This window comes from Leuciscus leuciscus (genome assembly GCF_965113295.1).
Source record: "Leuciscus leuciscus genome assembly, chromosome: 18".
NCBI classification, from domain to species: domain Eukaryota; kingdom Metazoa; phylum Chordata; class Actinopteri; order Cypriniformes; family Leuciscidae; genus Leuciscus; species Leuciscus leuciscus.
This window is the reverse complement of record NC_138742.1, coordinates 30205152-30230154: the sequence shown is the minus strand read 5'-3', so window position 1 is coordinate 30230154 and position 25003 is coordinate 30205152. Positions and strand designations below refer to the sequence as shown.

Sequence of the window (25003 nt, the reverse complement as noted above, 5' to 3'; positions counted from 1 at the left end):
CATGATGTTGTTATGTACAGTCTTTATACATGAATCAATATGTTTCAAAAGCCCTGTGCATAAGCCTAAGTTTCTGCAGCATTCATATCACCTCACTTGACCTTTAGCAAAGCCTTAACCACAGGAACAAATGACACCAGCTTAATTGCTGTTACTTCACTGTAATTTAAACTTCCCTCAAACTTTTTCACTCGCGTGTTTCCGTTCGCAGATATAACTTTTCACTCATGACAATGAATGATGCACTTCGTATGAATCTTAATTACTCATCATTATCAGTTTATATTCACGAGCTGATCATCAGGGCTTCGGATGCCAGTGACGCATCCAGTCACATGACTCTGCTGCTGGTGACGTACGGCGTGAGTTTCTTTCCCCGTCTGTGTTTAACACACACACTCACTCACACACACACACTCGACTGGACATAAACAAGAGTGAAGGGCCTTTGTGTTACACTCATCATCACTGTGTCTGTCCTCCAGCACGAGCTGACTGGAGCTGTGTGTGTATTGTGTGTGTGTGGCAGCTGACGGGATTTGGCTCGTGCGCGCGCGGGTGAGTTTGTGTTTGACTTTTATTGTTACACATCGACGTCACAATCTATCATTACAGCAGCTATACTGCACTGATACATTTAAACTCACTGACTGCTGCTCAGTGTGTGTGTGTGTGTGTGTGTGTGTGTGTGTGTGTGTGTGTGAGAGAGAGAGAGAGAGAGAGTGTGAGTGAGTGAGTGAGTGAGTGTGTGTGTGTGTAATGGCGACAGGAAGAAGGGGTGGCGATGTAGTTTGTGGTTATGGTTTTTAATGTGATCATATTTCATAATATGAGTATTGATATACACTGAAGTTGATCAGGATAACGGCACACGTGTGTGTGATCAGACATGCACAGTAGGCTCTAGTGCTGAGATCACGTTCATCTAATCTGCTTTAAATAGTTTCATCTTAAAGTTGAATTTATCAACTTAGTTATTCCTTTAAACATATTTACACGAATCACTCATTTTTATGAACTCTTATGTGAGCAGAACTCTAAATATATGGCTGACAGTGGACACATGTTAGCTGAGATTGAGCGATAAACAGAGAAAGTTTGCCCATGTGTCATATTTATAATGTACCAGTAGTTTGTTTATGGATGGGGCACAGCATCTGTTTTGAATTGTAAATGTAGTTTTGGGGAAAATGCTAAATTAATGTTATTATAAAATTTGACAAGTATTTACTTAAATTTGCCCTTTTTACATCTTATTTGCGATCATTAAATTGTATTATTCCTACATTTCCCCCCCCCCCCTGCACCATATCTTCAGTGTCTTGTCTTATCTGGTTTCCAGTCAGTAAAGTTTAGTTTAGTGGTAAAGAGTGTGAAATGGATAAACCTCTTGTTACGTCTGAGGTGAACGTGCAGGCTGTGGCGTTTGATTGATGAAAACAGTGGATCTGAAGGACTTACCAGCTCCACGGACCTCTCCTCCTCAGCAGAAGGTCACGATCCATGTCAAAATCCTCTTTACATCTCAAAATGACTGACACAAGACTAAAGAGTATTCAGAGTAGTGCTGTCAAAATGATTAATCACATCTAACTTAAAAGATTGCTTATATAATGTATGTGTATGTGTGTATATATATATATATATATATATATATATATGTGTATGTGTGTGTGTGTGCGCACACGTGCGTGTGTGTGTATATATATATATGTGTGTGTGTGTGTGTGTGTGTGTGCACGCACGCGCATGTGCGTGTATATACATATTTATACACACACACACACACACACACACACACACACACACACACACACACACACACACACACACACACACACACACACACACACACACACACACACACACACACATATATATGTACAATGCATGCACTTTTATGTTAGAAGCGATTCATCGATTTGACAGCACTAGTTCAGAGCTGTTACCTTGAATGCAGATTTTAGGAATGACAGTCATCTGAAAATATTTGGTTGTGCTGAAACTTTCGATATAATAGGTTTTGTTTTTATTAACACTATTATCATTTTTCTAGTACTGTAAGGAAGTAGTAAAACCCCTAAATCGTCCGTGAACACTTGGACCGGTTCAGTGTCTGTGTAAAACCAGGGGTTTAAGGTTCTGTCTTCCTTGTTTTACTCTCCTCTCCTTCTTCCCAGCTTCCAGGTGGGATTATTGCAATTCTGTCCCCTAACAAAAGCAGGGAAGCGCTCCCTTGGCTCGGCCATGAGCGTGAAGCGTCTGAGTCAGGACGAGGCTCGGGTCCGGTCAGCAGGAGCTGGCATTGAGACTGTGGTGATGTCAGCCATTTTAGGTTGGACAGCAGAGCGTGTGTTGTGCCGCCATGTTTCTCCCCTCACTCGTCCATTTTTAACCGAGCCTTAACACCTTAGGTGCTGGCCCCGTCGAATCTGTGCCACTCTGCCTTCAGAAAGCACTTCAGCGATGCTGGTGTAGTTGCTTTTGTAATACAACCAAACTGAGCAAAACATACCAAAAAACCCATACTATGCCACTTTAGGTCTATTTGACGAAGAGGTCTCATTTTCAAAGCATATTGTCAGTAGAAACACCCCCAAATTGGACTAAGTTTTCTGAATTCTTTACGTTACAATAGACTTTTATTACCTATTATATGTGAGTTGAACTGCGACTAAGAAACACGTTTTCATCTGAGTGTCAACATGCATTGATGTGCCATTCAGAACGAGGGAACGTCGTGCTGTTGACAATGAGTGAGAACAACCACACCTATCTGACACAGCCTGAAATAAGATCAGGGCCTGCAGCCGGAAAAACAAGCCAGCGAGAGAGAGCCAGGGACCGAACGCTGTCCGTGGGCTGACCACTGTGTGTAGCAGTGCGTTAATTCAGTGTGTGTGTGTGAGAAACTGAGGTGTGTGTGTGTGTGGGGGGGTTGCTATGGGGATAGTAACACACCAGTGGTGCTGACGACCCGTCTCCCTGCAGACTGGGCTGAACTTGTTGAAGGAGAGCGAGAGAGAGAGGGAATGGGGGAGGGGTGGCGAGCAGGCAAACTGACGGTGGGGTACATGTGTTTTCGCCAAAGCAAACGTACCAGATAGTGACTAGATTGTGACCCCAACTACGCACCGCCACTGTGTAACGCTTCCTCTAAAACATCCGCATGGCGTAGAATCGGTCAGTTTAGGCGCTATTGTGTCTCACAGGTCATGTGATATTGTTTATTTACGTGTCCTCCATGCAGAGAGGCAAAGATATTCTGTCAGGAGGACGACAGTTGTCTAAATGCATAGGCATCAAACATTTTAATATAGTATTTATTCATACCTTTTAGTGTCAACAGATTGTTTGCTCGAGGGTAAAGAAGATCAACACTCTTGCAGACGGTTATGCATCACATTAATTATTGCCAAACAAGTCCGTGAGCTTCTGCGTTAGATCTAGGGCTGGCTGCGTAAACCGCTGAGACTAGTCTTACAAGATAGACACAAAAAATGTTTGTTTTTTTAAAGACAGTTCATAACTTTTTAAAAACGTAGATTGGCCTAATCTGAGACCGAAAGTAAGACGGGTTGCCCCTTGATTTACTGTTATACTAGATCTTAAGACAATGTCTTAACATAATGGCTATGTTTATGAGACTGTTTATCTCAGTCAGACCCTTAAACTAATGCTACAGCATTTTATTAGCATGTCAGATCAATGTGTTTTTTTTTTTTTCATTAACAAATTCATAAACTTTTACATTTTTCCACTCAATATTGAACATTTTCTTGCATTGTGGGGTTGAAGTGCAAGCTTATTTTTGGGGCAAGAACACTGACAGAAGATCCACTGGCGTTGCAGACGTGGGCTGCATGTTATAGTGCTTGTTCATGAATCCGCAGCTCATTCGAGAGGCGCTCGACTCCCAGGTTGACCACTCGCTAAATAGCTCGTGGTGGAACATTCCAGAGTGTTTGGAGTGAGCCAGAGAGGAGGAGGAGGAGGAGGAGGAGGAGGAGGAGGAGATGGGGGTAACGGCTCTGTGATTGTTGGATGAGGGTGTGTGTGATGGGGGTAGGGATGGGGAATTGGTATCAAGGCAAAAAAATTCCTTGCTGAAACACCTCACTGCTTCCTGCGACAATGGCCCCTCCCCAACTTCCCAACACATGTGTACACACACACACACATGCTCGCACCTCGGCCCAAACTTCCTCGCCCTGCCCCCACACGTCTTCTCGTCCTCAGGGTCTGACCCACATGATGGATGTCAGGCCCGCCCACCGCACAACCCCTTTGTGTTGGTTATCTGACCCAGCAGCGTTGGCAAGGCCGTGCCCCTCATGCAACACTCAATGGCAGCTCTGCAAGCCACAGTTAAGGGCATTTCCATCTGGGAAAAACAGGAGATGCGTGGCAGTGTGTTCTTCTGCGAGGATGAACCCCCACTTACCCTCCGACAAGTACAAAGTACGTGATTTAGCCTCACAACTTTTTGAGGCGATCACCTGAGCCGTGAATGCCATATGACTGATCTCTCTGAAGCTGCAGGAAAGTATATCATGGCGATGGCAGTTGGCTGAGGCCACCACAAGATAGTTGCTTGTGAAGTCTTGGTACTATGTCATTAACAACATCAGACAGAGAAAAAAATATGAGTAAAAAGTCTTAAAGAGCCTTCCAAGTTGGGCCCTGGAAAACCATCTTCTAAATTAAAACAAAATCATAGTGATTTTTATATGTTGCTTGTTTTAAGTTTTATATAGTCAGAATACATGATTGCTGTTGGATGGCCATCAATGGCGATTGATATGTTTTGGGTCCAGATAGTGTAGTTACTGCATCGGCCAGCAGGGGCAAACTAGACCATGTTGACAGACTAAACCAGAGGCATTCAGTAAAGTTTCAAGAGGTCCGGTCTCTATATTTCCTTCCCAGTGGAGGTCCGGACAATACTTTTTCGGAATGGTTATACGTTTTCATCTGGGCAGCAGTGGTACTTTGTAAAAAAAATAAAAATATTAAAAACAAATTCCTAAATAGTCAAAATAGTTTATATATGTGTTCTATATATGTAGTGTCTGAATTTTTCAGAAACAAACAAACTAAACCAGCATTGTCAGTTGAGCCCAACTGGATATGAAAGGTGTTTTATCAGGCTATTATTATTTTTACATCCTATGAATGGCAGAAGGCCATGTAACATAAAGATACTGAATGGGGGCTTTCCTCTTGAACCATTGAAGACTGGACCATTTTTATATTTTGCTTAAAACAATTATCTACTATAAACAAACAAAACAATGTACATAATAATCAAAACGCCCCCCTTAATGAGCAGAAAACAAAGTTAACTAGTAATTGCAAAGTTTAAGTTGTCGTTCCTTGCCATACAAATAATTTCCCCAATTATGACATTGTTTATTATGAAATGCTCTTAACTTGCTGCTAAATGTAGATGAAAAAATGTCTTGTCACAAACCTGGTTTAGTTTAACGGCTGGAGTCATATATGTATGACAGATAGAAAATACTTGTTTTGCGCTGCGTTCTCGTTTTCATCAGCGTTTTAGCAAAAGTATCTATTTTGCTGTTCACTGTGTTTTGCTACTGTTGTTACAATAACTGCGTCATCTTCAGCTCTTAATGTGGTGCTTTAGCGGGAGAGAGAAGCAGAGAGGGCTTGAATGAAGCACGTTTGGCTTTAGACGTAGCGGCAAAAGATCATTACCACAAACGACCCTGAGCGCTTGTGGTGTGAACCGCTCTGTTGTTTTGATGTGCTGCTCACTTTAAAATGTAGAAACAGTAAAATGGTGCTTCCGTTGTCATTATGTCTCGTGGTTTCGGTTGGATCCAAGCCAGGGTCCGGAACTGGACCACCATTTAAGGATTCCTGGACTAATTCCTGGACCTTTTCATGTGGTAGAATTGGGTGAAGTTGTAGTACTCCCAGAAGACTTTTCAGCTTGGTTATCACTCACAGATAGCTCTAAAGTATTCTTTAATTGGAAACATGTTCTCATTAATATTTTTGTGCACCTCTCTTATTATGATGTGTCCCCCCCTCCCCAAAACCCCTTTCCTTTTGAGGGTTAACTTGCAGCTAAAAAACTGTGCTGCCCTGTTTGCTTGAAAGATTAGTGAATTTGAGAGAAGTGGCCTATATTTCTAGCAGTTGCTAACAAGCCATTAGAAGAAGAAATGAACTGCAGTGGCTTTTTTTTTGTGAGTTTCTTTTTCTCTTTGTGAATACACTGTTAAACTTAATTGTTTGGATGTGCATTCATAATGAAATGAATGTTTTTCTGACATTTTTGGTATTGATCAGATCAGTCAGGTTTGATTGATAGTATGCCCTTCACTTAGACTACAAAAGTGAAAAACTTTTCAGAGTGGGGATGGGGGTGTGAGAAGCCTCCGTAAACAGAATGAGAGGCTGTAAAAGGTTCTTTGAAAGAGACTGACATAAAAGCAGCTCTTCTCTTTCAGTGAGAAAAACATTTAAAGATTGGTCAATCTGCAGTTTTAATTTAAGTATAATAACTAAATTGATCTTGAAATCTGTGGTTGTTAAATGCAATTTTTTTATTATTATTTTTTTTTTTACAGATTGATGTTCTGATGCCTGATACACATTTCCAATAAGGACACAGAATACCTATAATGGACTGATGATCATGTCCATCACCAAGTTATCAGTGGATGTTCTGTAAGAGCGGATAACCATAAGGAATCAGGAATCCCACTGGAGACTAATTAGACAGAACCATGGCTAGCAAGAGGAAGTCCACCGTTCCATGCATGATTCCTATAAAAACCATGCATCTGCAGGATGACTTTCAACGGGACAGACTGTCCCCTCCAACCAAGGACATTGGCTTTTCCTTCAGAGAGGAAGCAAGTACAAAGGGCATTGAAAGTTTGGGTGAGTCCTCTGGGCAAGAAGCAGGTGATATCCATAAAGATGGCGGCATTTACACTTGTATGCCATGTAACTTTGAGACCCAGGACCTAAATCTTTTCCTTGATCATGTCTACAGCGGGCACCCAGATTTCCGCATTGACCCCCGTTTTCTTTGTGTGGATTGCGGGATAAGTGCTGCAAAATTTGAGGGCTTAGCTCTGCACAATGCCCGTGTCCATCCCAGTACGATAACCACCACACTTCAGCTCAAAAAGAAGGACAGCAGGATTATTGTAGAGCAGAGTCTTTGCATGGAACCATGTGAAAGCACTAGCTCTAAAGAGACTGAGATATCCATCACCAAGACACCAATCATGAAAATGCTGAAGGGTAAATCAGAACTCAAAAGGATTGTTGTTTCACACCCTGCCTCTGATGACCCTCCGCCCTCTATTACTAAAGCGGTGAGCAAAAATGACTCTCCTGCAGTTACAGTCACCCATGTGCCCACTATTGTTCACAGTGGAACAGCTAGCAAAGTTTCTCTGCCATCAGCCATACAGATTGTTAATGGCTCTGGGGCTTTACCCATGCTGAAGACGGCTGTTACACAAGTTGTGTCTGTTGTGCAGAACACAAGTCTCATCCAACCCTCTGCTTCAGTCTCCACATCCCACTCCTCTTCATCAAGTACTAAGAATCTTCCAAAAGTGATGATCCCTCTCAGCAGCATTCCTACCTATAATGCATCCATGGACAATAGCAGTTTCTTAAAGACATCCTTTAGCAAGTTCCCTTATCCAACCAAGGCTGAGCTTTGCTACCTTACTGTAGTCACCAGGTATCCTGAGGAGCAGATCAAGATCTGGTTCACAGCACAGAGGCTAAAACAAGGAATCAGCTGGTCTCCTGAGGAAATAGAAGATGCCCGCAGAAAAATGTTCAATACAATCATACAGGCAGCGCCTTCCAATGGCCAGCAGCAACGCCAGACCCACCACACTGCTACTCAGCCAACTATCACAGTTCTGGGCACAACTTCCATCCCTCACATCTTACAAGGTAGCCTGGTTGGGCAAGGAGGGGTGATTGTCACCCAACCGATGATGGCTAATGGAATTCAGGTCAGCAGAGCCCCCGTTGCACTAGCGGTCACACCCAAACATCAGGCTGCTGCGAAGCCTATGATGCAGGCTAGGCCGGCTGCAGCCCTGGTGGCTGATAAAGGAATCAGCATGGTTTTAGGCACTGTTGGTAGCAGTAGTAGTGGAAATTGCAGTAGTAGCAGCAGTGCTAGTACTAGCAGCAGCTCAAGCAGTATTAGTAGTACCAGCAGCTTATGTAGCCAGGCTAGTGTAATCAGCGTTGGTGGCAGTAGCACTGCAAAGTCAAATAGCAACAGCAACGTTAAGGTCAGTACACCAGGTACTAATGGCAATTGCGTTCAAAGCAATGGCAATGTTGTGAAAAGTGAGGGTAAAGGCAATTCTGAGGCTAAAAGCAACATTAACAGCAAGAGCAATAATTCATCTGCCAGTACCACTCCAACCACTACCTTGGGCTCTACAACTACCACAGATAGCACAATACCAAGTAAATCAGACTCCCCATGTCCCATCTCTATGAACTCTCGTATGTTCTCCTCCTCTAACTTCCTGGATCCCAGCTTTAACAAAACCAAAAAGTCCCAGGGACAGCTGGCAGCCCTAAAGGAGAGCTTCCTTGTTAGCCAATTTCCTAATCAAGAGGAAGTAGACAGACTTATAAGCCTAACTGGTCTGTCTGTGCGTGAAGTACGGAAATGGTTCAGTGACCGCCGCTATCATTTCAGGAATCTGAAGGGTTCAAGGTCAAGTGGCGGTGGTCAAACTGTTACAGCTAGTGGAGGCATTTCCCAACTCGATACACTCGCTGCTGTAGACCTGTCAGAAAACGGTACACCCCCAGAGAGGCCCAAAACTCCCCAGCAGTCCCCTCTCAGCCCCTCACAGACACCATCACCACCAACTCCCTCACGACGTCCTCCACGACCCCCGTCGCCAGATTTCACCGCTATACGGTACAAAGAGCGAGAGCCTCACCAGGTTCGTGCTTTGGAAGCCAGCTTTGCACAGGACCCAGATCCATCTAGTGAAGAAGTTGACCGGTTAAGAGCAGAAACGAAAATGACTCGCCGTGAGATCCATGGTTGGTTTGCTGAGCGGCGAAGGAGAGTAGCAGCAGAGAAGAAGAAAGAGGAAGCTGAGAAGGCGGAAAGGGAAGATGATGATGCTGTGGGAGAGGAAGAGGTGGATGGAATACAAAAGGAAAAAACTAGCAATGAGGAGATGCATGAAGCTGAAGATTCCTCCATAGAAACACAAGATGTCAAAGAGGAGAAACAGAGGGATGAGACTGGCTCTGAGCCAAAAGTTAACCCTATCAAGATCAATCTCAAAATGCTGAAAGTTACTGAATCTAATGGAAAAGGTGAGCCTGAGGGAAGTCAACTGATTGAAGCTAACAAGATGCCACAATCTAGCTCTCAGACAACTGTTTCTCAGGCTTCCCCATACCGAGGGAAGAAAACACCCGAACAGCTCCACCTGCTGAAGCAAGTCTTTGCACGCACGCACTGGCCCAGTAGTCCCCAGTACAATGAACTGATAGCTAAAACGGGCCTACCACGACCAGAGGTGGTACGTTGGTTTGGAGATTGCCGTTATGTCCTGAAGAACGGTCAGCTCAAGTGGCTTGAGAGTTACCAGACCATGGTAGATGAGGAAGACTTTCAGAAAGCTAACATTAGTGTCCTAAAGGAGCACCTAGACACACATGGTAAATTAGATGAGACTAAGTTGGAGGAGATTGCCAAGTCAAGTGGGCTAGGTGAAGAGTCGATCCGGCGGTGGTTTGTGAATAAGACACCACTTTTATTGGAGGAAGGGAAGTCTGAGGACACAGGAAGTGTGATCACTGGGTCATCATCTGCAACCCCAACCGAGGCTGCTGTAACGTCACCGAATCCAGACCATGAAGACGTAAAGGTGGAGGAGTCAGAGAGCAGCCTGATCTCAAAGGATCAAACCACAAAGTCAACTATTGAAATCTCAACAAATGTTACACAAGGTGATTCATTTTCTGCCAACTTAGCCATCAAAATAATTACATTGTAGTTTATTTTTAGGATGGGTGAATTGGAGGAATTGGCCCTCAGATTGTCCTGTATAAAGTCATTCTTGTGTTTAATACTTTTCTGTTGTTTTTTCGCAGAGTCTGACTGAAGAGGAGAGTGGATGCATGAATGGATGTGAAGAGATATCAGCCTATGGGATTACAGCACATGTGACCTTTAATTGAAGGCTTTTTTTTTTAAATGTCAGATGAAACTTTAACAGGAGCACTGGGAGACACCTCTACAAAACAAAACAAAAAACTTTCTTCTATAATGAACTTTTTCTTTTTCACCCAAGAGTTACTAGCTGTCCCACTGTTCAAGACATGGTGTGGATTATTGAAGGTCAGGATACACCCCTTCACCAGCTGCTTTTTCTATTTGGATAGAATAGAGGGGAAAACAGACCTCGGCTTCGTGAAGTGAGATAAAGTGTTTTCTTGGATGGGTATTTCTTTCCTTCTACGTCTTCTGGAGAGGAATTGCCATGTTTATGGAAATGGTGGTGTACGAAGCGTAAACTGCACAGCTCTCATTGAGCCCTTTTGTAATTCTTAAAATATGACTGGACATAATTGCACCTCAGAGAGGTTAAGTTGTGTGCTGTAGGTGAGCATCAATACCACAGCACTTTTTCCCCCCTGAAATGTCATTGAAAGTAAAAAGAAAACTGTAAAATCATAAAACAGATTCACCAGTGTGAACGCTTAGGCTTGTATGATTTTTACAAATATTATTTGCAGAATAAATTTAATAAAAAAAATGGTCATGGATTTTCAGGCTTGAAAAAAAAAATCAACTTTTCATTGTTGAATAAGTACTTTATTCTCAGGCTTGATTATGTTTCATATGAAAAGCAAAATTAAAATGTATATTTCCTCCAATATAGCATAGGCACATTACAGAAAAGGCTTGGTTTGTAAATAAAAACATTGGTAACAAAACACTGACGCAAGAAAGCATAGAAAAAGGCATTACATGTCCAACAGGGGGAGCTTTCGTTGATGTATACATGTATACATACACCAAGGCACATGAAAGATGATGCAAGGAATTAGCAGAAACTAATTTACAGACTGGAGAAGGGCTACAGAAGAAAAGGAAAGGGACTTAACACTCAAAACTAATTGAGGGAATGTTGGCAAATTAGGAATAAATGCAGGTGAACTTGAGTGATTTCCCTCTGAAGGGGTTTGGCCTGGTCTTTTTTTCTTCTTCAAAGCTCAGGAAGTGATTATGGTCCCTGTGTCTTTCTATAATTTTTCTGAAAATGGCCAGAATTTATGCATGCATCCAAAGACGCAAGCCTTAAAAATGCCACTCTTCTCCAATCTTCAATGTAATCAACATTTCTGCAAATGCCCAATCAGGGGAACATACAACATTGTCACAACATAACTTTAGGAGTAAACTTCTGGAGCATCTTTTAGACTTTGATGCACAGAACCAAATAAATACGGTGAGAAAAGTGCCATAACTTTACAGCCACAAGGCAAAAAAAAAAACTTAAAACTTCTAAAAAGGGGTCTGCAAAGCACAAGTAACCTCTGTATAGTCACTTTGCTCCATAAACACACACCTGGATCCCATGGTCAAATGGAGAGCCAGGTAAAGCATCAAGTGATGGGAAAAATAATGCAACACAGCATTACAATGGCTTCTGTAATGATTCTCAGAACTACATGGCATGTGTATGTGTGCCGATCAGTAACAGCTCAACCTCTACTGGCGAAACAAGAGAACTGCATGAAACTGTTATCAGAGCTACAATAAATATGGCCTTGTTTTTACTGTACATCAACTGTAAATACTGAGGTTTAGCAGTCTTAGCCTGTTTATTAAGTAATGACAAGCTGTGTTAGGGCGATACTATGGCATAAAGCTAAACTAAATGACTGCTTGGCACAAGGTATACATCAAAAGAGGGAATGATCAAAAATGCCCTTACTCTTATCCACAGTTGGGGGGAAATATCCCAAACATATCCCAAAGATCATTGAGTTCTTCTAACCCTGTGTGCTGAGACAAACTTATTTGGTCCCAATTTCTTGTATACACCACCTGCACAGTCTACCTTTGGCTTTCTTTATACAGACACCATGAATAAAAGGTACTAAATCATACATAACATTTCCTCCCTATTTGATCTGATAAGACAACACATAATAAAAAAGCCTTCAGGAACAAGACATTTCAAGAGCTAAAATGTGGAGGAAGAGTACATGATAAATCACAGAAATGGTTTTAGAGGGATAACATGTTCTGAAATGAGATGGTCCAAGTTCTGCTCTGTAAACTAAATACACAACATTTCCAAAGCTCCCATAGCCTAAAAACCCCCACCTGAGCTGTTTGTGAATTAACGTCCAACGGTGATACAGACTGGCAATACATAAAACAAGGAGAGATATTGCTCTCTGCTCACTTGATAACTTCATAACTTTATTTCAAAACAAAATAAAGGCCGTTTTTGAGTTAAATGTTTAAAGAAGGTCTTCCTGAAGCTCAGACAGCAACGACTTTCAATGAGATCTGCCTTCTGCCCACCTACAAAACACAAGAACATGTGCATCCCGGGACTCATCCAACACTTAAGTCCATCAAGAGGGAAGAGAAAGAGCGAGAAACACAATTAAAAAGGCAAAGCCCTCATGTTAGAAACATACTTGTATAGAAAAAAAAAAAATACAATAACATCATGAAAGTTTAAAACAGACGTTTAAATAATACAAATAATCGATCTGAAATGAAATAAACTAAAAATGTGGAGTGAGAGGCTCTTTGAGAGCAGATCAGCTGCAACGCTTTTCTAACTGACAGCAAAATGGGGCGCACACACACACACATTTATATATTTATATATATAAGCCAGAAACAGAGTAAGGAAAAGTATTATTACTCCATAAATGTTAACCTGGAATCGGTTTCAAAGTGATGAATGATACAGCCCCCACTGAGTCCTGAACCCCTGGCCCAAACACTGTGTGTCCCGGAGGCGGAGCACCCCGTCCCCTGCGCCGCAGGTTCAGATCGCAGCGAAGCACATGTTTGTTCATTTCTGTCCGTGAGCGAAGGCTCCATTCACCCCGCGAATCCCTCCGCCACTCGCGCGGCCCCGAGCGGGAGAGAGTCGCAGAGAGAGGGGAGATCTGTCCAAAAACGCTGGCGATGACGATATCCACAGAAACGGGTTTGTACGGCAGTCCTTGACATCATCAGCTCTGAGGGAACCGTGTCGCTGGCCTTGCGTCTGCGCTGTCCATCCGCTCAGACGGTCCGTTACGCGCGGTTGTCGGCGCTGACGCGAGCCCTGCGGAGCCTGCGGGGGGGGGGGGGGGGGGGATACATTATAATTCAACCATTTAACCTGACTTTTGATCATCAGCACTCATACTGGGTCCACATGAACCATCCACTCAGACAGGAAGAGGCCATCTCCAGTCATTCAAAATTGGTCGTTTTTGAGAAATCTGGGTTACACTGTCATTGTTACAGTGTAATTACATATTTAAGTACTGAGTAATATTAATTACTATAGGGTTAGGGTAGGATTAGGATTTGGTTGAGGGTTAGTTGCATGTAATTATGCATAATTTACTGTTATTACTACGGTACATGTGACATATATAACAAGGACACTGTAAAATAAAGTGTTACCGAAATCTGTTATAATTATAATGTGCTGGTCTATAGAGCGGTGCAATGACATATTTTTGTAGGTCGAAACCTAGAAATGAGTTGCATTTTAGCCCTTCTGGGTTTTTTGAATGGGTTTTTGGTTAAATCCTTGACATAAGGTCTGTGGTGAACACAAGCTCTAGATATTCTCATGTTTTAAGGCCCTTTCACACCGAGCGTGACGTGATCGACTGCCTTCAGCTGATTCACACCTGCACCACATCTGGCAATGACCGAGAACACATTTTTCCTCAAGTATGCGTTTCATAGGTTTTCCCTTTTGGCTTTAACCTCGTCCGTTGGACACGTCACTCTTGCACACTATTATAACTCATACTTCCAGGGAAAATGTTTTAAAGACTGAAAGAGTTGTTGGAAGCTTAATGATGGTGACGCTGAAGTCATGTGACCGTGATGTAGTTCCTTTATAGCTTATGTGTTTAGCTTTTGACTTCTGACGATTGTATTTAGGCTTCATAATTCATAAAATGTTGGTAATTTGTGGAGATTATCATGATGAACAAAACAAGTAATACTAATAAGGAGTTTGTAGACCTGCACCACTATTATCTACTCTAATAACACTGATTTCAGATTCATCTGAATCAAACGTCAAACAGAAACAGCATGAAATGAAAATTGCGTGTTAAATGCGTGTCATTGATCTTATCTTGAATAATGCGTTCATGCAAGTTTAAATTAGTTTTTGCCTCACAATTTATCAAAATGTCAAAACTCGATCTGCCTGTGAAATGACAGACTTCTCTCTAGTGATGCATCCAATCAACAGCTGATGGGTAGAACCAAGTCCCGCCTATAGTTTTTCTTTGCTCTACATCACAATACGTAAGAGAGATCTGTCGCAACGTGCGTTTCATCGCGACTACATGCTCTGCGTTATTTATTATCGTTTTATCAATTAAATTAAACTAACTTCACATATTTTTATTTCACCTTTTTATACATATGGGTGTTTTTAAGGGTTTTCCAGGACTTAAATTTCAAAAAGCAATTTTGAAGCACTTCAAGCACCTTGTATGAACCCTGTCTGTCGCAACATGCGTTTCATCATGACTACATGCTCTGTATTATTATACAATTCAACATCTTTTTCAAAAGCAGGCTCTTTAAAGCGAACACACCTCCTGTTGTCATGGTCCAACAGCGCCTCCTGGGACACTCTGAAGTCATCCAGAGGGGACTGGTAGCGGGCCTCGAAGGAGCCCTCCCGAGCGCGATACCCCAGGGCCTGCCCCGGAGACGAGGGCAGAGGGGACATGGAGGAGGTGGAGGAGGACACTGAGCTGGTGTCCCCCGCGCGCTCGCGGCCCGCCTGCAGGGCCACGCCGATCGCCCCCACCGCCGAGAACGGGCTCAGCATCTCCCCGTTCTCATGCTGGAGGGGAAAGAGATCGCCATTACAAAACAGCACATTCACTTAGTCTACCGAATGAGGATCCTGAGGTGCGCTTCTACATACTATGATCTCATAGCCCACCCTTCCTCTGACGACGTCCATGTGCACCAGCAGGGACGCCAACTCCAGATCCTCACTGTAGCTGTTCTTCAGCGGGACCGACCGGTAGCCTGCAGACCACAGGAGTGCCATTGGTTTTTACATTCCTTACAGGACAAACTCATTTCAGGGGTGTCCAATCCTGCTCCTGACTTAAAGGGATAGTTCACCCAAAAATGAAAATTAGCCCATGATTTACTCAGCCTCAAGCCATCCTAGGTGTATATGACACTCTTCTTTCAGACGAATACAACCAGCGTTATATTTAAAAAATGTCCTGGCTCTTCCAAGATTTATAATGGCAGTGAATGGCATAGCCCATAAAAGTGCATCTATCCATGATAAAAGTGCTCCACACGGCTCTGGCGGGTTAATAAAGGGCTTTCTGAAGTGCAAACATGCGTTCGTGTAAGAAAAATATCCATATTTAACGTTACAAAGTAAAATTCTAGCTTCCGGCCAACTGCAGTCCACTTACACCTAATGTGCAACTTGTGATGTCAGAAGAACTGTAGTGCGTCATGGTGTAGTGTAAATATCAGCAGTGCGTCGCATTACTCGCATAAGTTGCGCTTTAGACCAAAGGGCAATCCGTATGTTCGTTTGGCTGGAAGCTAGTTATTTTACTTTATAAAGTTTTAAATATGTATATTTTTCTCACACAAATGCATTGCTTCGCTTTATTTTTTATTGTATTCGTCTGAAAGAAGAATGTCATATACACTTAGGATGGCTTGAGGGTGAGTAAATCATGGGCTAATTTTCATCTTTGAGTAAACAATCCCTTTCCGCTTCAACCCCAACACACCTGCCTAGAGCTCTAGTGATGAGCCTAAAGCCCTGGATTAGCTGATTCAGGCGAGATCGGGATCGGTGCTAAACTCTGCAGGACAGTGGACCTCCGGGAGCAGGACTGGACACTCCTGATTTATTCAGACCAGGGGAAAGTTCCCTTTGGTCATTGATTTGGGAGCTGTACCTGTTTTGAGGCAGTTGATGGGGAACGTTGCCTGGGCAAGAAAGTTCTGGTCATTGAACATGTCGATTTCATAGACCACGAAACGCAGGAATGCAAAAGAAGGATTGGAGACGTTGAACCGGAAGGATTTCCTGGGCCAGGTGGGGTTCAGACCGTTGTCCGCTGAGAGTAAGACAGGAAAATAGTATTATACAGATGAACTCTAGATGCTTAAAGCGACTTTAATCCCAGGTGACCCCACATACCACGACACCGTTTGTTCATGTCCACCTCACCTTCAGAGTCAGTCCTCAGCTTGGCGTTGTCATATTCTGCTCCACAAACTTCAATCTCGATAAGAGGGCAAACGATGCCTCGACCATGTTTGGGCAGGTGGCGTGCTCCCAACACCTTAAAACACACCAAAGCTCAGTTTTCTTCATTGATATTTCATCACTTTCAACTAGAGTTGTCAAAAAGTACCAACTTCGGTACCAAGTCGGTACTGAAATTTAAAAAATGTGACACTACCAGCATTTCCCTCTAACATTTTGAGCGCTGTTGAACAGGTTCCTAAACACCTCTGATTAGTGCGTGAACGCAATGGCCAATCAGAGACATATATGTTGAGCGCGTGAACACAATGGCCAATCAGAGACATATGTTGAGCACGTGAACGAAATGACCATTCAGAAACATACATGTTGAGCGCGTGAACTCAATGGCCAATCAGACACATACATGTTGAGCGTGTGAACTCAATGGCCAATCAGAAACATACATGTTGAGTTCGTGAACTCAATGGCCAATCAGAGACATACATGTTGAGCGCGTGAACTCAATGGCCAATCAGAGACATACATGTTGAGCACGTGAACACAATGGCCAATCAGAAACATACATGTTGAGCATGTGAACTCAATGGCCAATCAGAGACATATGTTGAGCGCGTGGACACAATGGCCAATCAGAGACATACATGTTGAGCGCGTGAACTCAATGGCCAATCAGAGATATACATGTTAAGCGCGTGAACACAATGGCCAATCAGAGACATACATGTTAAGCGCGTGAACACAATGGCCAACCAGAGACATACATGTTAAGCGCGTGAACACAATGGCCAATCAGAAACATACATATGTATTTGGCAAACCTTTTAACCCCATATAACCCTTCTAGAACATTATGCTCAGAGAATCATTAAACTACTTATAGTGCCTAGAACAAATCGCCTATAAAGGCGACCGGGCCTTTGCAGTAACAGGGCCGAGACAGTGGAATGAGCTGCCGCTGTCTATCAGGTCTGCCAAATCACTGTCAATGTTTAAGAATCTGTTGAAAGTGCATCTAATGTCGGTAGCCTATAATGGTTAGATATAAATAGTTTTATATGTTGTCTATTTATTGGTCTATGCGTGTCCTTATTTTTACCTTTTATAGAATCTGTATGTAAAGCACTTTGGTTCAATCTCGGTTGTGTTTTAACAGTGCTATATAAATATAGAAACAAGAATACATGTTGAGCGCGTCAACACAATGGCCAATCAGAGGTGTTTAATAATCCGCTCAAAATGCTAGAGGGAAATGCTGGTATCTTCACATTTTTTAAATTTCATTACCAACTTGGTACCAATTTTGGTACTTTTGACAACTCTACTTTCAACTTATTGGCATTGGCAGATAACCGTTGTCCACTTGGTCCAAAGACCAAACATTTTTGCTTTTAGTATGCGCTTGGCTTCTGGTTGCTTTAAACATGTTGCCATTCTATGGTGACGCTGTGTGAAAGTAATGGAATTAAATCCCCTAGTCACATGTGCACGGCCACTTCTAAAGATTTTGGGTGTATTCACACCAGGAAAGCTAGTTCACTTGCTTTGGTCCAGACCAAATACAATGTTGATTTTTGTTTGTTTAGTGTGGTTCGCTTTCACACGGCACTTTTTGCATTAGTACCTCAATGCTCAGCGTGATCGGCTCCACCGCTCTCAGAGAGTGCCGGTCGAAGGGATCAAAGGTGTCATCTCTCATGATGGGCGGCTGCAGCACGTACCCGCTCCTGCCGTTCAACATGAAGAGAGCCTGGTTCATCTGCATCGGCTTATCTGCAGAGAGACGGTCACACCGTTAGATGGCGGGACGCCCCGTGAGACGGGACTGAGAGCGGTGGCCCTGTACGCACCTGCGGTCTGGAAGTTGAGGGCCACTAGCTGACTGCCACACAGCCACATGGGCAGCGGGTCGTAGTTGGAGGAGTCCAGGCGCTGGCCGCGAGGGTAGATGCGGGACAGCTGGAGACGATTATACTGCAGGAACTTCTTCCCCTTGATACGGTTCACGTACTTCTCCGCTTTGGTCTCGGGGAACGAGGACATGTCCCGGAAACAGGCCCGCTCCGTCCCAATTTCTGCAGGAGACAGAAGATGTTGAGGAGTTACGTGGGTTTGTGTATTTAAGAAGTGTTTCCCAACCCTGTTCCTAAAGCCCGGGACACACCAAGCCGACGGTCGGGTAACATCAGGACGTTTTTGAGCGTCGGTCGGCTTAGTTTTTTCAGTGTTTTAGGGGTGTAACGATACACTCATGTCACTATTCGATGCAAATCATGATAATAAACTGACGATACTATATTTTAAGTGTTTTTTTAATAACTATTACTTTATTATCATTAAAATAATATTGTTTTATTATTATCAGGACCCACAAATATTCCCCCATTGCATTATTATACATTATATTCAACATTATATATAGTAGTTTAAGGCGAGACACGGCAGGCAAAAACATCAGTTTTGAGATTTTGGGCTAGTTTACTCCTTCAATATGTGTTCTTTCAAGCTGCTATAAAGAAAACGTTGAAAATATACATTAAGTTTATTTTATTACATTTTGTTTACTTGCGGCAGTAAGTTTCTCCCACATTTACCAGGAAGTCAGCATTCCAACGCGACACGCCGAGCTCCGTCTGTTTACTGGAGTCTGTCATGACCGGTATCGTTGTAAAGCTCTTGAGTCTCCTGCACAACGCTATGTAACCTAAATATGGGCATTTCCTTTCTATCAGTAACCAATCGTGAATGTCCAAAGAGGGATTTAAAGCTAACGACGAAATCTCATTTAGAGCTGTTTAACTCTTTAACTGCCGTTTTCTCAAAATTAGTTTTTTGTCATTCTCCAGTAGAAACATCTCAGCCTATGTAGCACCTGTGTACACCAAACTCTCCAGTTATACACTTATACACAGTATTCTGAAGATATTTTCAGAGGGATTTGTTAATCATTCCTGGCCTGATTTATGTGACATTTTAATCAAATTGTTTTGGCGAAAATCGATTTTTTTAAGTCTATGGACAGTATATTTTGATTCCCTAGGTAATGAAAGCATATATCCTGAAATCCCTCTGAGTTTTGTTTTCATCTTGTGTGTAAACAAAATGAAAAAATAATTTTGCACCTGGCTTTATCATATGTTCAGATCTATCTACCGAAAATATATGCAAAATCGTGCATATTTAATGAGATCATGCCTAATTTGCATAATTAAACATACAAATTTCTAAAACTTGTAATCATTTTTTTTTTATATACTTGTGTAAGTAATCAACTGAGGAAGTTTCATGGTGATATCTATCATTTTTAAATTTTACCCTATTCACGAACACAGGCATTCACTGGATCTCTTACACAGACTCTCCTGACGCTCGCTATGTCCCGCCTCTCCCGCCATCAACGCATTGTACATATAAGCATAAACCATCTAAAACGCTTTGAATAATCATATTACTAAAACTAAATGTCATATGTTGATTTAACTGACGTTACGTGCTTCAGATACTCAATGCAATCTATTATTATCATTTTAGTTAACAATAATAACCCTGGTTTGGACATGATATGAGCATCACATTTCCACAAAACATCAGAGAGTGTGAATGTGGAGAGTGTTGGGCGTCTCACTGTCTTCATCGAAGGGAACGGGGCGGCAGTAGATGACCAGGTCCGACAGCTCTAGAGCGATCTTCTTCCTCCTCTCCATCATTTTTCCCTCCTCGATCTGAAGGAGAACAAACACCCGTTACTCATATCACACACTTTCACACAGTCTGTGGGAAAAGCAACACAATTACTCTTTCAGATAAACTCTGACCGCACGATTTTCAAGCTCAGGTTTGCGGAGAGATAGCGGAGAGATTTAGTGACAGGTGTTCACGGTCAGTTCCTGTATTACTGAGAGCAGGAGATAAGCACTGACCTTGGCTTCAGAGGTCATGGTGACCTCGCGGATCTTCACCATCCAGTCCTTCAGCTCCTCCGGTGAACTGGCGGCGATGTCCAGCGCTGGGACGGTGCGGGGCGAAGACACGGAGACCAGAGAGAAGACGAACTGTCTGCTTCCCTTCCCTTCTGGTTTCACCACTACAGCAGAGACAACACACACACACACACCTTTTACTCCTGCAATCTACATACTTCTGTGTGAAACTGGCTATTCGACGAGAGGGAAAATGAAGTTGCCAAACATGTAACATGCTATAAACATAATAATCACTGCAATAATGGTCCAACCATAGACTCTTAAGCATTTGCCTATTTAAATAAAACAAACAGTGACTCTTTAGCTCATAAATGCCAGAGGAGAACTGGCCCCCGACTGAGCCTGGGTTCTCCCAAGGTTTTTTTTCTCCATTAGGTCACTTGATGGAGTTTTTCGGTTCCTTGCCACTGTTGCCTTTGGCTTGCTCAGTTGGGGATATTTTGGGGATATTTAATTTAATTTTATCAATCAATAAATTCCTTTTGAAACAAACTTTGTTGTATTATTTTAATTTAATACTGTGAAGCTGCTTTGATACAATCTGTATTGTGAAAAGGCTATTGGGCTATTCTACAGAACTGGTGCAATCTGCTGTCCCACAACCAAAACACGCATTTAAAAAGCATTTAAGTATTCAAATCTTGTCTGTTCCTGATCCTTCTGTTATCTAATGAAACCCACAATAATATTAAAAATATTAGTATACAGTAGTCAACATATGAAGTGGATCAAAACCTTTCATCAAAGTTATACATTAATTTTGAACAATACCCGTTCTTGTCTTAGGACGACTTTGATGCACTTTTTTGATCCACTTCAAATGTTGACTACTGTATATAAAAATACCATTTATTGGGTACTTTCAATTGGGAGGTGGCTGTCCCGAACCCTAAACAATTAATTTCAACTTATGAAAATATTGAAACAATTTTTGCATTTCATTCCATTGTTGTTTTTAAAAAATGTAAGTTTTTTTCTTTTTTACTCGTGAAACTATATAAAAAAAAAGAATTAAAAAAAAAGTCTCTTGCATTTTCATGTCAGTACCGAAACAGTGTGTGTTTTAGTCCATTGGCTGAGACTGATTTTAACAACACTTCTACATTTTTGATCAGGAAATATTCCTGTGTCCCTCTCTCTCATTGTCACATGGTGAGTAGATAGGGCCCAGCATTTCTGAGGTAAATGAGTTCAAAAGTCTGAGAATCTGTGTGTAACTAAGGAACATCACTACAAAACACCTTATTTCAGCAATTAAGCACACTTTTATGAGTGTTGTTCCATACATTTTAGTTTTTAGGAGTACAACTGTTCAGAACTGTGCTAGGTAACCATGTGCTAAATTAACATCTTTGAGCTAGGCTCAAAAGTATCTAAAATAGTCACGACCGAAACGGTCACGACTGAAACATGTGGTGAAGTTTAGGTTGTGACCAGGGTTCGTACACATTTACCATTAAATTTCCATGACTTAAAGGGAAATATTCATGACATAATGAATTATTATGCCAAAGATTATTAAATCTACATTTCCCCGGCATTGCTGATTTTTACCTCAACTTCAAATAAGTTGCCATAGTAACTCCACGCAGAAAACACTAACGTCACGCAGCCGCGGCGCTACCATTGGGCCCGGTTGAGGCCAATCAGCGGCTTCTGCAAAGACGAAGTTGACTGACTCGCGATCTTCTTAGTAGTGAACACGCCGGAGAGAAATGCACATTTCATACGGATTAGGCTACATCGTTTTATTTAGTTTTGAATGGTTCTGTTTAAAAGTAGAGATTTCTGTAGATAATAGATATAGGCCTATTTCAGTTTTGTTTAGGTCTGTGAGGCGAGTAGGCTACCTTTTACGCTGAGTTTCGGTTCATGGATGCTAGCTTAAGCTCCAGTTCACTCCGGCGCCTCTGTGTCGTGATTATCTATTTTCTGCCATTTACTTTTTATTTATTAAGCAATTGGTTAATGAAACATATTTTAAAATCAAGATACAATTAATACAAAACGATTTTTTTTTGAAAAAGGCTTTGTGCTTTCTGTTTGAGGTCTCTGTGTAAGTTTTAAAGTCTTTTAGTGCCGCTTTCAGAGCACTCATTACCGTAATGGAGAACGAATCCGTGTATCATTCGTTCAGTCTTTTTTTGAATTAATATTGAATATAGAAAAATTAGAAAACGGTTCTTTTTTCGTTTTTTCATTTTTTACAAAAAAAACGAAAAACAAGAATTCAGCTGGATTTTTCGTTTTTCGTTCTCAGTTAGAAAAATGAATAAACAGCTTGAATATTCGATTTCTACACGTGGGCGGGAATTAAATGCCCCTTTCCTCTGATTTGTCAGCCGAAGATTTAACTGTCCCGTCATCAGTTCTGCACAGCAGAATAAGAGTCCTCCGTTGTGCGGATTCTTAACGTATTTATTGCAACTACATTTAATCTTTTTCTCATCAAACAACCAGACTAACGAATGTCTCGACACAACCCGTACCGGGGAATAGACTAGATAGGGCTTTCTTCTGTGTATATATAAATTCACCTACGCTTTGCATCAGCTGGCTATATGGGCAGGATAAATGACGGCTTATAGCCTATCATTGTCGCCCTCGCCCAGTAATTTATTTTTATTTTTATTAAGATATAAATCAATATAATTAGTTGTAAATTAAATATTTTTAACACTAATACAAAAAGAAAAGAATAATGCATTGACTATATAATTGGCCTATATTAACGTTAACGTATAAACTGTCATTCAGACTGACTAGCCTATCTAACAACTGGAGAAGTTTTATGATGTAGGCCTTGTGTTTTATTAAAATGTATTATAATTTATATCTCTAGGATGCGCGCTTGTGCGTGGCGCGCCGGGTCATGTTGAGAGGGAAACGCGCGCGTCACATCGTTGTAAAAAAAGCATATTCATAAATAGTGTAAAAGACCGGTAAATAAAATACAACATTAACATTATAAATACTATTAATAACATAATATGCGTATTTTAACGAGAAACTGAAACTGTCCAGAGCAGACGTTGGTTTCGGGCATCTCTCATTCGTCCAGTAGCCTATTTGCAATGTAACATTTGGATGCTAATTAATAATGTAAAGAAGGCTTCGTACTTCATTCGAGTCCCAATATAGGCCTACACGTAAATCAGCATCTCCACAGCAAGGGAAATTAGTTTGGAATGTCAACAGACCAATTAAGCAGAATAACGTTTTATATGTTTGGTTGACTGTGTTTTATTTTAATAACGAACAGGCTGCGACACCCGACATCACTTGTGTTGCTCAACAGGGGATTTAATAGCTACTGTCGTTTAATACTCTCATTCGAAACAGTAACATTTATATGTCTATTTGTGTACTTTCAAAATGACTACAACATATCACGCCTTTGAAATTATTATATAAGAATAATTATTATTATAAATGATTATTATATTCTTTCTGGCGCACACCAAAAATCAACCAAAATAGCCTACAGCCAATAGCCTTCTTGGTGCGCCTATATATTTTTGAAGGTCAACATTAAGATTAATCACAGCGTGCTTCAAGTAAAAAAAAAAAACCCGTGACTTGACTTTACAATCCGGAAAATAGCAAATTATTTCACGGACCCCCTGGCACTTGAGAACTCCTGGTCTACACAGAAGAAAGCCCCATCTAGTCTATTCCCCGGTACGGGTTGTGTCGAGACATTCGTTAGTCTGGTGGTTTGATGAGAAAAAGATTAAATGTAGTTGCAATAAATGTGTTAAGAATCCGCACAACGGAGGACTCTTATTCTGCTGTGCAGAACTGATGACGGGACAGTTTGATCTTCGGCTGACAAATCAGAGGAAAGGGGCGTTTAATTCCCGCCCACGTGTAGAAATCGAATATTCAAGCTGTTTATTCATTTTTCTAACTGAGAACGAAAAACGAAAAATCCAGCTGAATTCTTGTTTTTCGGTTTTTGGAAAAAAACGAAAAAGGAACTGTTTTCAAATTTTTCTACTTTCAATATTAATTCAAAAAACGAACTGAACGAATGATACACGGATTAGAACGGTCACGTAACATTGTTTTTTCCTCATAAATGCGAACACGGAAAATAAAAGACAAAAGACATTTTTTAAAAGAAAAAAAATCATCCATATTAATTTGTATATATTTTAAATGTTTAACAAAGAGGCAAAAAGTCAAACAAAAATCTGAATATTCGTCAATATTTTTTCTTTTTCGCGCAGCATTTGGTGTAGCCTACAGTTCAAATTCAAATGTTGGTGTTCAACTTTGCGTTTTAAAAATAGCCTACTTACAACAACCCTTCATTTTTCGTTTTTCATTTGGGGATTTCAAAGAGTGGACACAAAAGAACACGGACCTTTTGGACAGAAAGAATACATGACAGCCAGGGTTCTTTATTAAACTCATAAAAGAAACAATAATTACAGGGATAGCCTACTCTCAAAGAAATGCCACAATCAAGGGAGAAAC

At 41.5% G+C, this 25003-nt stretch overlaps 2 protein-coding genes and 1 long non-coding RNA gene across 4 annotated transcripts in view; 2 read left to right on the top strand and 1 right to left on the bottom strand.

The window, feature by feature from the left end:
• The window catches only part of LOC309480698, a 46324-nt gene that overhangs the window by 12841 nt on the left and 8480 nt on the right, over positions 1–25003 (top strand). The window lies entirely within an intron of this gene.
• On the top strand, positions 393–10246 carry zhx3b (zinc fingers and homeoboxes 3b). The gene is made up of 3 exons (XM_082145031.1): positions 393–558; positions 6603–10005; positions 10150–10246. The coding sequence occupies exons 2-3, from the start codon at positions 6762–6764 to the stop codon at positions 10158–10160; spliced, it is 3255 nt and encodes a 1084-aa protein (XP_082001157.1). The 5' UTR covers positions 393–558; positions 6603–6761; the 3' UTR covers positions 10161–10246.
• The window catches only part of plcg1 (phospholipase C, gamma 1), a 91756-nt gene continuing 77604 nt past the window's right edge, over positions 10852–25003 (bottom strand). Inside the window, exons 25-33 of one of the 2 annotated variants that reach the window (XM_082144988.1) lie at positions 20459–20622; positions 20164–20260; positions 18389–18613; positions 18163–18311; positions 16500–16614; positions 16225–16386; positions 15228–15316; positions 14872–15125; positions 10852–13370 (exon numbers count right to left, since the gene is read on the bottom strand). In XM_082144988.1, coding sequence (XP_082001114.1) covers positions 13331–13370; positions 14872–15125; positions 15228–15316; positions 16225–16386; positions 16500–16614; positions 18163–18311; positions 18389–18613; positions 20164–20260; positions 20459–20622 — 1295 coding nt within the window. In that variant the 3' untranslated portion in view covers positions 10852–13330. Of the gene's footprint in view, positions 13371–14871; positions 15126–15209; positions 15317–16224; positions 16387–16499; positions 16615–18162; positions 18312–18388; positions 18614–20163; positions 20261–20458; positions 20623–25003 lie in introns of both variants that reach the window. The other variant, XM_082144987.1, reaches the window with a different exon arrangement.